The 13,017-nt window shown below is 34.1% G+C and overlaps 1 protein-coding gene across 3 annotated transcripts in view; it reads left to right on the forward strand.

Moving 5' to 3' along the window:
* The window catches only part of HBS1L (HBS1 like translational GTPase), a 49,780-nt gene that overhangs the window by 2,487 nt on the left and 34,276 nt on the right, over positions 1-13,017 (forward strand). Inside the window, exons 2-5 of one of the 3 annotated variants that reach the window (XM_063309707.1) lie at positions 436-501; positions 1,212-1,340; positions 4,761-4,955; positions 5,635-5,943. In XM_063309707.1, coding sequence (XP_063165777.1) covers positions 436-501; positions 1,212-1,340; positions 4,761-4,955; positions 5,635-5,943 — 699 coding nt within the window. Of the gene's footprint in view, positions 1-435; positions 502-1,211; positions 1,341-4,760; positions 4,956-5,634; positions 5,944-5,964; positions 6,091-13,017 lie in introns of those variants that run through there. The other 2 variants (XM_063309726.1, XM_063309716.1) reach the window with 2 other exon arrangements.

Below are 13,017 nucleotides of genomic sequence, written 5' to 3' on the forward strand. Positions count from 1 at the left end.
ATGTTACATTAATAATATTTAATATTAATGCTGTGGTTCAAGCTTATTTCTTTAAGCAGAATATATTCTGTTGTAAACAAAGTGAAATACTATACTACAAAAATGAAAAATGCTACCCAAAATAGTTGGTCTGAAGGCATTCTTGCAGAATTTGGTAATTTTTGTTTTTTATTGTAAAAGAAACTCTATGGGTGAGTTGTAAGTTCTAAATGTATTGGGATAAGGAAATGTCTGAAAAGACCTAATGTATTTTCAGGAAGAAGCTATAAAAGAATTTATAGTTTTAGGAATTAAATTGTTCTTTAATGAAAATATTCAAAAGGGCTCAAGTGGAAATGCTTTTTAATTACAATGTAGCCTGATGTTTGTTACAATAAAATAAGACTTATTCACAATTCCAGTTATGAGAAGGTTGGTTGTGTTTTTGCTTCTCAGATTTTGAAGAAGATGATCTTTATGGGCAGTCTGTAGAAGATGATTACTGCATCTCACCATCAACAGGTTTGTTTAACATTTTGCCATTATTGCTTAATGATGTCCCATTTGATGTGTAGGCTTAGGCTGTGTGTAGTAGGAATGTATATGAAATAACTTGCCATACAGTCTGATAGGAATGAAGGGAATAATGAATGGAGGCAAACATTCCTAATGTGGCTTGTTTGCTTATGATCACTTTTAGAATTTGATTGGAATTAATATCTGGTAAAATCAGCTTACCTGAAGAATAGTACTTCCTATTTCTATCTCTTAGGATAACCTTCCCAAATCTAGTGCCATCCATTTATTTTGTCATATCCTTCCAGCCAGAGCAAAAGGAATTATACTACCTAGAAATATATATGAGACTTCATATATAATATACCTGGAGGGCAGTAGGTTGGGAAAGGCTGGTTTATGATTATTAATGCTACATGATTATTGCTAAGAACAAATAATCTTTCATCATTATCTCTAATAGTTTTAATTCAAATGAAACATTTAAAAGTCAAACTAATTATATGTGCCTCAAAATTAAACAAGTTGCCAAGAATAAAACTATAGAAATTTGGATCAAATTTACAGAAATATCTATTGTGAATAGGTAATAAATATTTGCAGTTCTTGAAAAGATACTAAAAGTTTAAAAGATATTAAAAGTTTAAGTTTAGAAAGGCAAATCAGTTGGGGACATTTCACCAGATGATCCTGGTTCTATTCTTGATTTGTTCTAGCTGCTCAGTTTATTTATTCAAAACGAGAGAATCCTTCAGTTTCTGGAGAACCATTAGAAGAATATGATTATGAAGACTCAGAACATAGCAATTTTATCTCCAGTCACCAGCTGACTGGACTCGAAAAAGGTATTATACAAATAATATTAACATTTATTTGATGTGTATACATTGTGTGCTCTATTTACTGGTTTACAGAAATACTTGGTTTTGAATAAACTGATGTGCTTGGCTGACATCTGCATTTGAAAAACTGATACAACAAATTAAAATCTGTTTAAAACTTCTTAAACTAAGTGAATGATGGTAGAAGATGGAAAGACAGATGGTGAAGGAGACTTGGCATCGCTCCCTTTAATCTGACTTATTAGATCACATCATTTCAATAATTTCTAGTGAGAATTACTCAGAGATTACTCACAAGTTAGTCTGATTCACTCTAGAAAATGTATGATTTAAGGAATTTGCCAGTTATGATTTCTAGAAAAGGACTGGTAGTTCCATGCTGTTGGAGTATTGGTGTTCAAGTTTTACTGTGTTAATGTATTAATATTTTTGAATATTAACAAGTCCAAATCCAAAGTGGTGGTTTTTGGGAAAAGACGGGCCAAATACAATTGGCCTATAAAACAAATAGACTCTTTTTCATATCTAGGGGTGGTTTTTACAGATACAAGGCCTTGGGCTAATCATTACAAGCAAAGTTCTGCAAATGCCACAGCAAGCTCTAAAACACTAATTAAACTACTTAGTTACAACCACCCTTGCTCTCTGCTCTCCATTCTGAAGGTCCACAAGGCAAAAGTTGTACCCGTGCTAACATATGGTACTGAATTGTGGGGCCTATCAAAGGCTTCCTTACTTGAACAAAATCAAGCATGCTTTTTAAGAATTATTCTGGGGACCGACAGGAATACACCTGCAGCAGCAGTAAGAGCTGAAACAGGCACCTGTTCCATTTACAGTCTATCAGTAACCAAAGTCTTCAACTACTGGTGGAGGATTCTCCCAATGAAACATGATAGACTACCAAAAATGTGCCTTGAAGAACAGATGGTCACACCTCAGCCCTCCACATGGATTAACCAACTCCTCCAAACTATCACATTCCTCGGCTTTTCATCACAATACTTACTTTCAGCCACAGACCAGGCCAAGGCAATATTCAAACAAAGAGTCTTGGATGTTAATGCCCAGACAGACATTGAGTCACTTGCACACAATAGGTCATTGAAATGGCTGGCCAAGAATAAACTGTCCTTTCAAATAGAAAAGTACCTGACAATGGGTCTGACTCAATACCATAGGATAGCTCTTACTAGAGCAAGATTTGAGCAGCTAGATTCTATGGTCAAATACGGATGATTCCACCAAGTGCCTTACCTTGAGAGGACATGTGTTTGTGGAGCACCTGAAGTAGAAGACATTGCACATGCCCTATTTAACTGCCAACTATATGCCCCAGCAAGGGCTCAGTACCTTCAGACATTAATTGACAGAACCACATACTGGGATCGTAACAAAAGACTATGTTACTTCCTCCAGGGCACAAATACATATGTGGTCAATAGAACTGTTAAGTTTATAGTTAGGGCTGTCCAACTAAGAACACAATTTATAGAATGCGTTGGGGTGGCATGTAAAGGTGATGAATTCATTTAAACTCACATTGTTTCTGTATTTTATCACTTGTTTTATCACATCTTGCATTTTTATCTTACAATTTTATCTCTATTTTACCCCACTTTATTTTATTCTATTTTATCTCACCACAGTATATTTTAGTTAATTTTACTGTATTTTAGCTGTTTTGTGGTATCATATTTTATATTTTATATCTTATGGTGGCTGATGCCCAACTTTCTGATATGATCATTTGACTAATCAATAAAGTTATTCATACTGTATTAGCATGCTTCTTAGGCCACTAGACATGCTAAGTATTTCCCTATATTTATAAAACAAGAACTTGCAGAGCACTATGAAATCAAACATACCAAGCAGGATTTATTTATTTATTAAATTTATATGGCCTCCCATCTTAAAAAAACATGACTCTGGGCAGCTAACAATACTTAAAAACAGGATAAAAACTATATAACAAAATTATAAATAACAAAAATAGCCAGAAACCAACCTATTACAACAATTAATATAGCCATCCAATGGGCAGTCCCACATCTCCAGCACCCTAGGCTTGATGTCAAAATCAGGTCTTCAAGGCCTTGCAAAAGGTCAGAAGGGTTGGGGTGAGTCTCATCTCCAGGTGAATGATACTCCAGAGGGTGAGCACCATGACAGAAAAAGTTCTTTTCATGAGTCCTGTCAGATGACACACCCTGATGGATGGGACCTGAAGCATGCCTCTCCTTCTGGATCTAACAGGATGGGTAGATACAAGTAATCCAGCCCCAAGCCATGAAGGGTTTTAAAGGTGACTACCAGCACCTTGAATTAAAACAAGAAGCACATTGGCAGCCAGTGCGGCTTGCATAGCAGGGATGCCACAACGACAGGCACTCATAACTGTCCACACCACTGCATTTTGCACAAGCTGAAGCATCCAAATACTTTCAAGGGCAGCACCGTGTAGACCGCATTGCAGTGATCCTGTTAGGAGATGGCCAAAGCATGAGTGACTGTTAGCAGGGCTCCCGGTTCAGGAACAGGTGCAATTGGTGCACAATATGTAGCTGTGCAAAGGTGCTCCTGGCCATGGCTTCCATTTGCTCTTTGAACCAGAGATGCGAGCCCAGGAGGCCCCCCAAGATGTGCACTGGTTCTGTCTGGGGCAGTGCTACCCCATCCAGAACAAGGGATGGAAGGTCCCCAGAACCAGGAGATCCTAAAACTCAAAACCACTGGGATGGTGATGGTGACGATGATTTTTATCTTGCAATTAATTAATTAATTAATTAATTTTATATATTTGGTCAAATCATGGCAGTGAACATAGTTAATACTCCTGCCTCCTGTTTTCCCCACAACAGGTTAGACTGAGAGAGAGTGACTGGCCCAAAGTTACCCAGCCCCCCTTCATGCCTAAGGGAGGCCTAGAATCACAGTCTCTTGGTTTCTAGGGCAGCACCTTAACCACTGCACCAAATTGAGATAAGCAAAATATTATAGCTATGGTAATAAATGAAATTCAATTACTCTACTTGGTGCCTCTCTTTCAAATACGTTGACTAATACATTGATCTTCAGATTTGCCCTTATTTCAATTTATTCCTGTAATGTATTTTTACAATAGTGAAAAGTGTTTTAAAAAGACATTGAATAATAAGTTCAATCTAGGTGCTACATGTGTGCCCATGCTTGCTCTGAAGCACCCTTTTGCCTTCCAGTCTGAAATGCTGCACAATCCTGGTTGGCAATATAAGTTTAATAAATAATATATCTTGAAAGGCAAGGAAATACATATTTTTCTTCTTGGATGAAGATCATGGTGATTCACTTAAGGGAAATTAGAATATTGGTTTTCAGCTATTTATATGATCTTGTCTGCAGTTCTCTTAATAATTCATTATTTTATTCCATTTTTAAAAGCTCAACTTAATGCATGTCTTGACCATATGAGAGAAGTACTGGGAGATTCAGTGCCAGAAAAAACGCTGGTGGAAGCAGTACTCCAAAGTAAATTTGATATACAGCAAGCTTTGGATTCTATCCTTGCACAAGACAATAAGCAAAATACAAAGACCAAGAATGAGGATAATGTGATTGTAGGAAAGCCAACTAAAGGTATGTTTATATTTATATTTGCAGAATTACATGTTGCAAAGTGTTAAAAAGAGCACTTTTGTGTGTGTGTGTGTGCTTTCTAGTCAGTCTTGACTCCTGGTCATTACATGGGCAAGTCCAGGCATTTTTCTTGGCAACATTTTCAGAAGCGCTTTGCCCTTACCTTCTTCCTAAGGCTAAGAGAGAGTGACTGGCTCAGTGTCACCTAAGTGGCTTTGTGCCTAAAGCAGGACTAGAACTCACTGTCTTCCAGTTTCTAGCCAAGTCCCTTTAGCCACTACTCTAAACTGGCTGTCTAAAAAAATACCACTTTTCTATAAATTGAGTAGCTAAATAGTACATATAAATGTAACACAAAAATGCTGCTTAAGATTCAATTAAATCTTAGTCTTACAAAGATAAGTAGTGCATCCTGTAGATACAATTTGGAGACAAACTATATATTGTATTAAATTACTTTAACTCCAATAGCAGTTTTAGTTAAATTGAACATACATGTGAAGCTGAATTCATGAGCATATAACATATTACTCTAAATACAGTTTCAATAATGTTTGTTAATTAAATGCCTTTCATGTTTTTTTCTTGATTTTGCTGTTGCCTTTCCTGCTTGCAAATTGAAACTGTCTTTACCGCGACCTTGCATCTGTCTTGGAATTATTGGCTGTTGTAAGGTAAGGCTTATTTTGTTCAGAAATATTTTCTAATATTAATCACTTGAGTAACTTGGTTGAAAACATTTCTGATTCCACTGGTTCCTCCTTTAGTTTTAATGGCCCAATTGTCAATGTTGAATCCACTTACAATACTTCAGTTCCAAGTGATAAAATTCTCTTGAGATCTAAACGTTGGAAAACTTCTGCCAAAAAGAAAACTTTAGCATCTTCGTGTAAATCCTTGGAAACTCTTCCTTTATCATTCATTGATAGCACTAAACAATTCATCAAGTGTGACACTCTCCCACAAGCTGACAGCAATAGCACTATAAGTAGGGAATCTTGCATTGAATATGATGCTTGCTTTAATTCAGGGACTGAATCGCTTAAAGAAAAACTATCAGAAAAAGCTTCTTGGAGTTGGCCTGAATTTAAGGAAGTTAAGGACTTAAAGGACATGCTTATGCTTCATGAAACAGGTGATTCATCAGATGCAGAAGCTAGTTCATTAATCATGCTACAGAAAAAATCTGATCATGGACCCAAAAGCTGCTTGGATAGCTATTTTGATAATTTAAGGCTAGATAATATAAGTAATACATCTAATAAAATGACTGATTCGTTTGAAAGCAAAACCAAGGATGGCTTCCAAGAGCGCAGTAGCAATTCTTCAAAGGTTAGTAGCTTAGCATTTTCAGGGTCTGAAAGTCCATCACTGGCTGATCTCCTGCAGGAACACCAAGGACGCAATTCAAGCAAGCCTTGTTCTTTGCATAACCTTTGCAATTTTCCATCAGCAGGCTTCACAGATATGGAATTAGGACATTCACCATTGTCTCAACTAGCCAATCAACTTCCAGTATCATCTGGCATGACAGATCTCTCAGGATCCTTATCTTCCTTGACACACTCTAAGTCATCTCCAGTAAAAGAGCTTGAGAGTTTATCACTTTCAGATTTAATTGCAAAATCTATTGCAGTGGACAGCCCTGAAATAATAAACAGCCATTCGGAGTTTCATTTAGCTAAAAAGGTGCAACCTTCAGTTGTAAATTCAGATATTGATCTAAGTGTTCTTATTAGAAAATCAGTTTTATCTCCAGAACCTGTAGAAATACAGTTAGATACAATGCTTCCAGAAACTAAAGCTTTATTTTCAAATCAGGGGCAACAAATGTTTGTAACTAAAGGAAGCAAGAAAAGCAAAAAAAAAGCGAGGTCACCTATTTTAAAAGGCGCCATTTCATGGACAAAAGCTTTATGTGCAAGACCCTCTGCTTTTGCTATAACCTTATGTCTTCATTACCCTTCAAAGAAATGTAAACATCAAAGTGTTAATATTCATAAGGCTTTTTTATACAGCAGGCAAATACAAGAAGCAAAAATTAATGAAATTAGACCTTTAATGGCAATCACGCCATTTGATTTCAAATCACCATCTCCTGATGACATTGTAAAATCAGGTCAAAAGAAGGCATTTGCTAGATAATAGTGCAGTGAACTAATGTTAATTTTGATTGTTTCTAAAGTTTAAACTGTTTTATACAAGATGATTTTGGATTGCAAATTGGAATAGATTTTGTAAATGCAAAGTAAATTTCAGTTTATATTGGTTAGTTCAACTTTTAGTAAAGTTTTTAAAAGATGCGCTGGATTCTAGCCTTGTTATTGTTTTATTGCTTACTGAATTGATTTTGGTTTTTTTGGAGAAAATATGTGCAAGTTCTAAAAAAGAATATTAATACTATGATTTCATGTTTAAAAAATTACATTGTGGAACAAATTCTTGAAAATATATATAGTGCTACAAATTAATTCACCATAAAGCGATTTTGTTTTTAATATTTGATATGCCACTACTTTAAATACTTTTAGGCATGTTTCTCTTTCCCTTACTACCTTCTTTTTACCTATTAATTCTTATGACTGAACTATAATATGGTTTGTTTATTTTAGTTTTAACATGAAATCCAAACCTGTCTGCTGCATTTTTATTTTGTTTTTTAAGGATATGCATATAAGTCAATAAAAAACAAATCATATTATGAATCAGACCTTTCTTCCATCTTTTTGTCATACTTCTTGGAAAAGAAGTATGAACACTCTCTAATGGTGTATAAACACTATTGGGCATAGTAGTAAACAATTTATAAACCATAATGGGACCAGTTTTACTTATTTAAAAGCAAACCCTGTAAGTAAATACTAAAGGGCAGTAAACTTTTTTTTCCCTTCACACAGCTTAGGCTATATCTAACCATGTAAGAGTGGAAGGGAAGTTTGTATGATTAATCTGCTTTCCACCGAGAATCCTATTCAGTGGGACCAGTTGAACATTGTTGACTGTTTTATGAGGATTACAGAGGGAAGGTGGATTTCCTCAGACTTGATTTGAGAATCTTGTACTGATTGTACAAAGTGATCCAATCTGGAAATTCCCCTACCGCATAAGGTGTATGATAGGTCACCCAACCATTTTTGGTGGGGAAAGAGAGCATTGGGGGGAAGGGCAGAAGAAACAGATCCATGATATCAACTTGTTGGTTGTATGTGCATCACTGGGCATTACAATTTTTTAGGATTATTTTTCTTGATTCTTTCATGTAATGAAGTAACATGTCTTTTTTTGCCAGAGTAGGTGTACATGGTAGGCACTGCTGCCAATTCTGTTTTTCTGGAGTGTGCATTTCTTACTTGTTTATATGCTTATATTTAAAAATATTAAAGGTGCATTCTAAACATTTTAGATGCATCATTAAAAATAAATAAATGAAGTGGTTCTTTAAAAAGAGTTGAAACTAATAAAAGCATTGTGTTTCTGTATTGATTAATAAAGATATTTGTTCTCCATCTAGTTAAACTTAGTGACTACCTAATTTTGCTTAATATGGCCGTATTTGGACATTTGGATCTTGACAGGATAAGATTTTTTTTTAACTTACTGGTGCACCCAGCTCCTTCACTTCTTCCTTTGTGCAGTGAGCAAAAGAATTAAAGAACTTCTACCAATAGTTTCCCATGTCATTTTAATAAATGAAACTCAGTCATCAGCTTTATCAGAACGGCTGGGGACTCTTCAGAAGAGATTGTGGAATGTGGTAGAAAGACAGGAGGGGAAATGCATTTTTGTTCAAAATCTCCTTACATGTCATTGATTTTTTTTTTGGAAAAAATATTTCTTTATATTCACTAAATAGCTTAGCTGAATATTATTACACTTATTTAACAGACAGTTGTTATATATGTGTGTATGTGTGTGTGTGACGGAGATGATGTAATACATGTTTTAAAAGAAAGGAAGGTCATGTGAAAATAGAAAGTCCATTCCATTGTATGTCAAAATGAATTTATTTGTTGCAATTCAGGCAAGTTGTTAAGTATCAGTGTTTATACATTTTTAAGAGAATGAAAATGTCTTTTCCATAATTTTCTGCTCCATGAAATGTTTTTTCTTTCTTTCACTTTTGATAAATATTCTTACAATTCTTCCATGTAATCTTACAAAATTCAGGTCTCCCAATCTTTGTAAACTTAGGACTTTTCTCTATTTCCCATAGAGAAACTATGAATAGATGAGAAAGTAAGGAAAAGATCTCTCTGAGAGATATAGTTAGGCAGCTGTACACTTATTAATTCAAATAAGTGATAAACTGCACAATTGTTTTAATATGTTGTATATTTATCCAAACGGATTATGGAACAGCTATATTGTATATATAAACAAAATATTGTGATGATTTTTAAAATATGATATAGATGTATATATTTAGATAAGAACACATCTGTCCAAAGATGACATTTTATTTTCTTAATCTTATGATTGTATTTGCATCCTAGAAAGTTTTAATCAATATTCAGTTTTGAAAATATTTCTGATGTTAAATATTCTTCACATGCTCTGAATATACTCTTTTTGTGGGGATTGTTGCTCTTTAATACATTATTTTTCTCTCTCCTGGCAAACAGGATGCAGAGACCCATTATACCACACTGGCCATGAGTTTACTGTGCCATATCTCTGCTTAGTGAGCTACAGTATTTATCCATTTATTCTCCAGTACTTAAACCTGCAATTTAAAGATAGCCCAGAGAAATACTGATTTATAGAGCAGCACTCTGTAGGATTGAAGGATAGGTAGATTGTTGTATGTGTAGTGGATACTGGCTTCCTGTTGTAGATAATGATCAAGCTGCAATTTGTGTTTAAGAAGTGTGGGATAAAGTTGCATCTCTGGAGGAGTCAAACATGGATTGTGCATTCACATTTTATTCATATTTTAATGTTTTAAAGCCAGACTGTTCTTTGTGTAGGTATATGCAGTACAATTTACTTGCCGTGTATATTTTTGAAACATAAAATTATTGAAATAATCCTCTAACCAAAATTTGGATGCTTATTTTGGGTATATAAAATGAGCTAAAAATATTAAAAGTTTTGTGAAGTCAGCATCAGTTGTTTTATGCATCCAGTGTTTTAAAGTAAAATTGGCTTGTAACTTTCTTTATGAATTGTATTCATAATAAAAATTAAGGCTTAATCAATGAGCTCACACTATTCTTTTGTGTATTCTTTGGATACCCCAAGTAGCTGTTTGATTGAAATTCCATTAATATAATGCACTTTATTATGTGTAATTGATGCTGGGAATGAGCTAGCACCCCTGTCCTTTTTAGGAGGAAGATTATTAGGAGCGAGCGTGGTAGAAGAGGAAATTGTTAAAATCTTTGGGGTATATAGTATACTCTTGATATTTTTTCTTATGTATCCTAATTTATGTTTAAATTTCTTTTTTTAGTTGGGGAGTAGGGGAAATCTGAAATACAGATTTGTTGAGGCTTATTTGTTGGTCCAGTTGAACAGGACTCTGATCAACATCTACTCATTTCGTAGCAGTTATTTCCTTAGACAAATTATTCAGTGTTCCAGTTAGGGGTAGACTAATTTTTTATATAGGAATAACTAAATATGCAGAATTCTAGTAAATTAATGAACAATAGTAGTTGATCACTTCATTTTTTCACAAGTAGATAAATATTTTACAATTCCTTAATTCTTGCTAAGAGCTATATCAAAACTGAATACTGCTACTAAAAAGCTGATTTTTAAAAATCTTAGATTCAGTCTTTACAAACGTGTTCAGAGTCTTATGGCTTTCTGTTACTATGATTTTTGAGGAGGAAATGATATATAGGATTTCAATATACAAAGGGCAGAAAATGACAGAGGAGTTGCAAAGATATTCATGACATTCTACTCTCAGGAAAAACATCTAAAGAGATGCTTTCCTTCCTGTCTATAGGTCAAATATAGCTTCACTAAGTTTTTCTTTGAATCAAGGATACTGCTGGGAGATCATAGTAGTTAACTCTTTCTTAATAACATTTTACATTTTTCTCTTTTGCAAAATTAAATAATCATGCACTTGCAATGTGCCTAACTCATGCCTGAAAGCTTAATGGAAATTCTAGTGTGAGATATGAAATTGTATTTCTAATCCTAAACTATCATGCCCATATGTCTTTACTGGTTATTTCATATACATATTGGGGAACAGGTATGCTTTCTTGACCTTGGTATCAAGCAATCTGTCTGGTCCCATTTTTAAATCTCTATTATTTATGTGGCTAAATGTAGAGAAAAACCTCTGCACAAGCAACATCTCATTGCAGATTTCTAGGGAAGCTCTACAGTTGATACATACGTTCATGCTGTATGTGCTGGGTTTGGGGTGTCAGGTATGTTCTGTTTTTGTTGCTTTTTATGCTTTTTAATTGTTTTTATTCTTTTATTTCTATTTTATTACTGTTGTGATCTGCCTAAGGGTCATGTTACATAAGATGGGCAGCTATATAAATCTTATAAATAAATATTGTGCTGTTCATACACAATTATGAACATTCTGCTTATGATGGTATATGTCCTACTGTTCTTGGCAAACTCTAGTTCTAATGGGTACAACAATATGCTTGAAAGGGTGTGCACAAAATCTATTGAAACTGTAGGAATCAAAAATACAATTGAATGTTAGGTTCAGATTTCTGTGACCTGTTCTAGTATGACCAGCAAACCCTGACTATGCAAAATAATAATAATTCAGAGTAAGAAAAGTTATGTAAATCTATCTGGTCTGTATAATTGATAATGGGGTGACTTTTTTGTTGAAGATTTGGATTGCTTTGCAGTGGATTATTTTATTATTATTCCTTATGAGTGTAGAGTTAAGAGAAGATACAACTCTACTTAGCGTGAACAAGTGGTGCTAACATCTTAGTTTTAGTATTCAAAAATCTTTTTTTCTGTTTAAGATTTATTATGGATCATAAAAATAGTTGCAAATAAAAAAAGTCCTCATTTAAAATAATGTAATTAGAAGACATGTAAATATTGAAACAGCTTATTCATTTTTCATTATTCAGAACAATAATAACGTGGAGTATTAAACAGAACGTCTGTGCAAAAATGTCTCTTGGGACATCTTGCAAGTCACAGAATCTGTCTGATACAGCTGTGTGTGGGCTTCTGAAAGGAAGTGGCTTATGTCAGAAGCAGTGAGAAACGTTTAAAAAAATAAAATTCAGTTTGTATACACCTACACTGGAAAAAATGACACTCCAAGATCTTTTCCCTAAGATGTTTGATTTGCAGTCTTAAAGCCAGCATAGGGTGTTTTGGAAGAATACTGCTTACAAAAGTGATAATGGATTTCTTTGATATGTGTAACCACCAATAATTTACATTTTTAAAAAAAAGTATGTTCAAGGTAAGATAATTTTACTGTGATACAAAAATTATTTTTTGATGGTTGTTCCACCTCAAGGCTTGTGTAAGTATTTGGAAGTCCCAAAGCATAAAAATAATGTCTATCTGATAAGGGGATCCCACAAACACATACAGTAAAAATCTTGTGAGTTATAACTCATATTTCCATAATAAGATTAGATATTTGATAATGCAAAACACTGTTACTTTTATAAGATTTTATATTCATACTGGATTGTTACCCTTTTTGCTCCAGATAAACCTTTATAGCTTTCTGTATTTCTTTTTTAACCCTGGAAACAGCTTTAAAATTTGTCAAATGTAACTTTTTCCAAAAGAAATGCCAAAATATTCAGAATAAATGCTTTACTTATGCATGTACGTATTTACTTATTGAGGTTTATATGATGTTCCAAGCCAGGGGGATTCTGAGCAGTTTATGTTCCCTTCTTTCATTAAGAAGACCAAAACTGTAAAACAATATTACAAAAGAACAACTACCAGTAACAAGTAAAATTACAAAGAAAACTATGGTAACTGAAGAGCAATAAACATCTAAAGACAGCCCAGGGTGAGGGCTCCCAGCTCATACTAGTTCCTCTCCCACAGTTCTTTTTAAAAGCCAAGTTTTTATGGCTTTCCTAAA

The sequence above is a fragment of the Candoia aspera genome, chromosome 1 (assembly GCF_035149785.1).
Source record: "Candoia aspera isolate rCanAsp1 chromosome 1, rCanAsp1.hap2, whole genome shotgun sequence".
NCBI classification, from domain to species: domain Eukaryota; kingdom Metazoa; phylum Chordata; class Lepidosauria; order Squamata; family Boidae; genus Candoia; species Candoia aspera.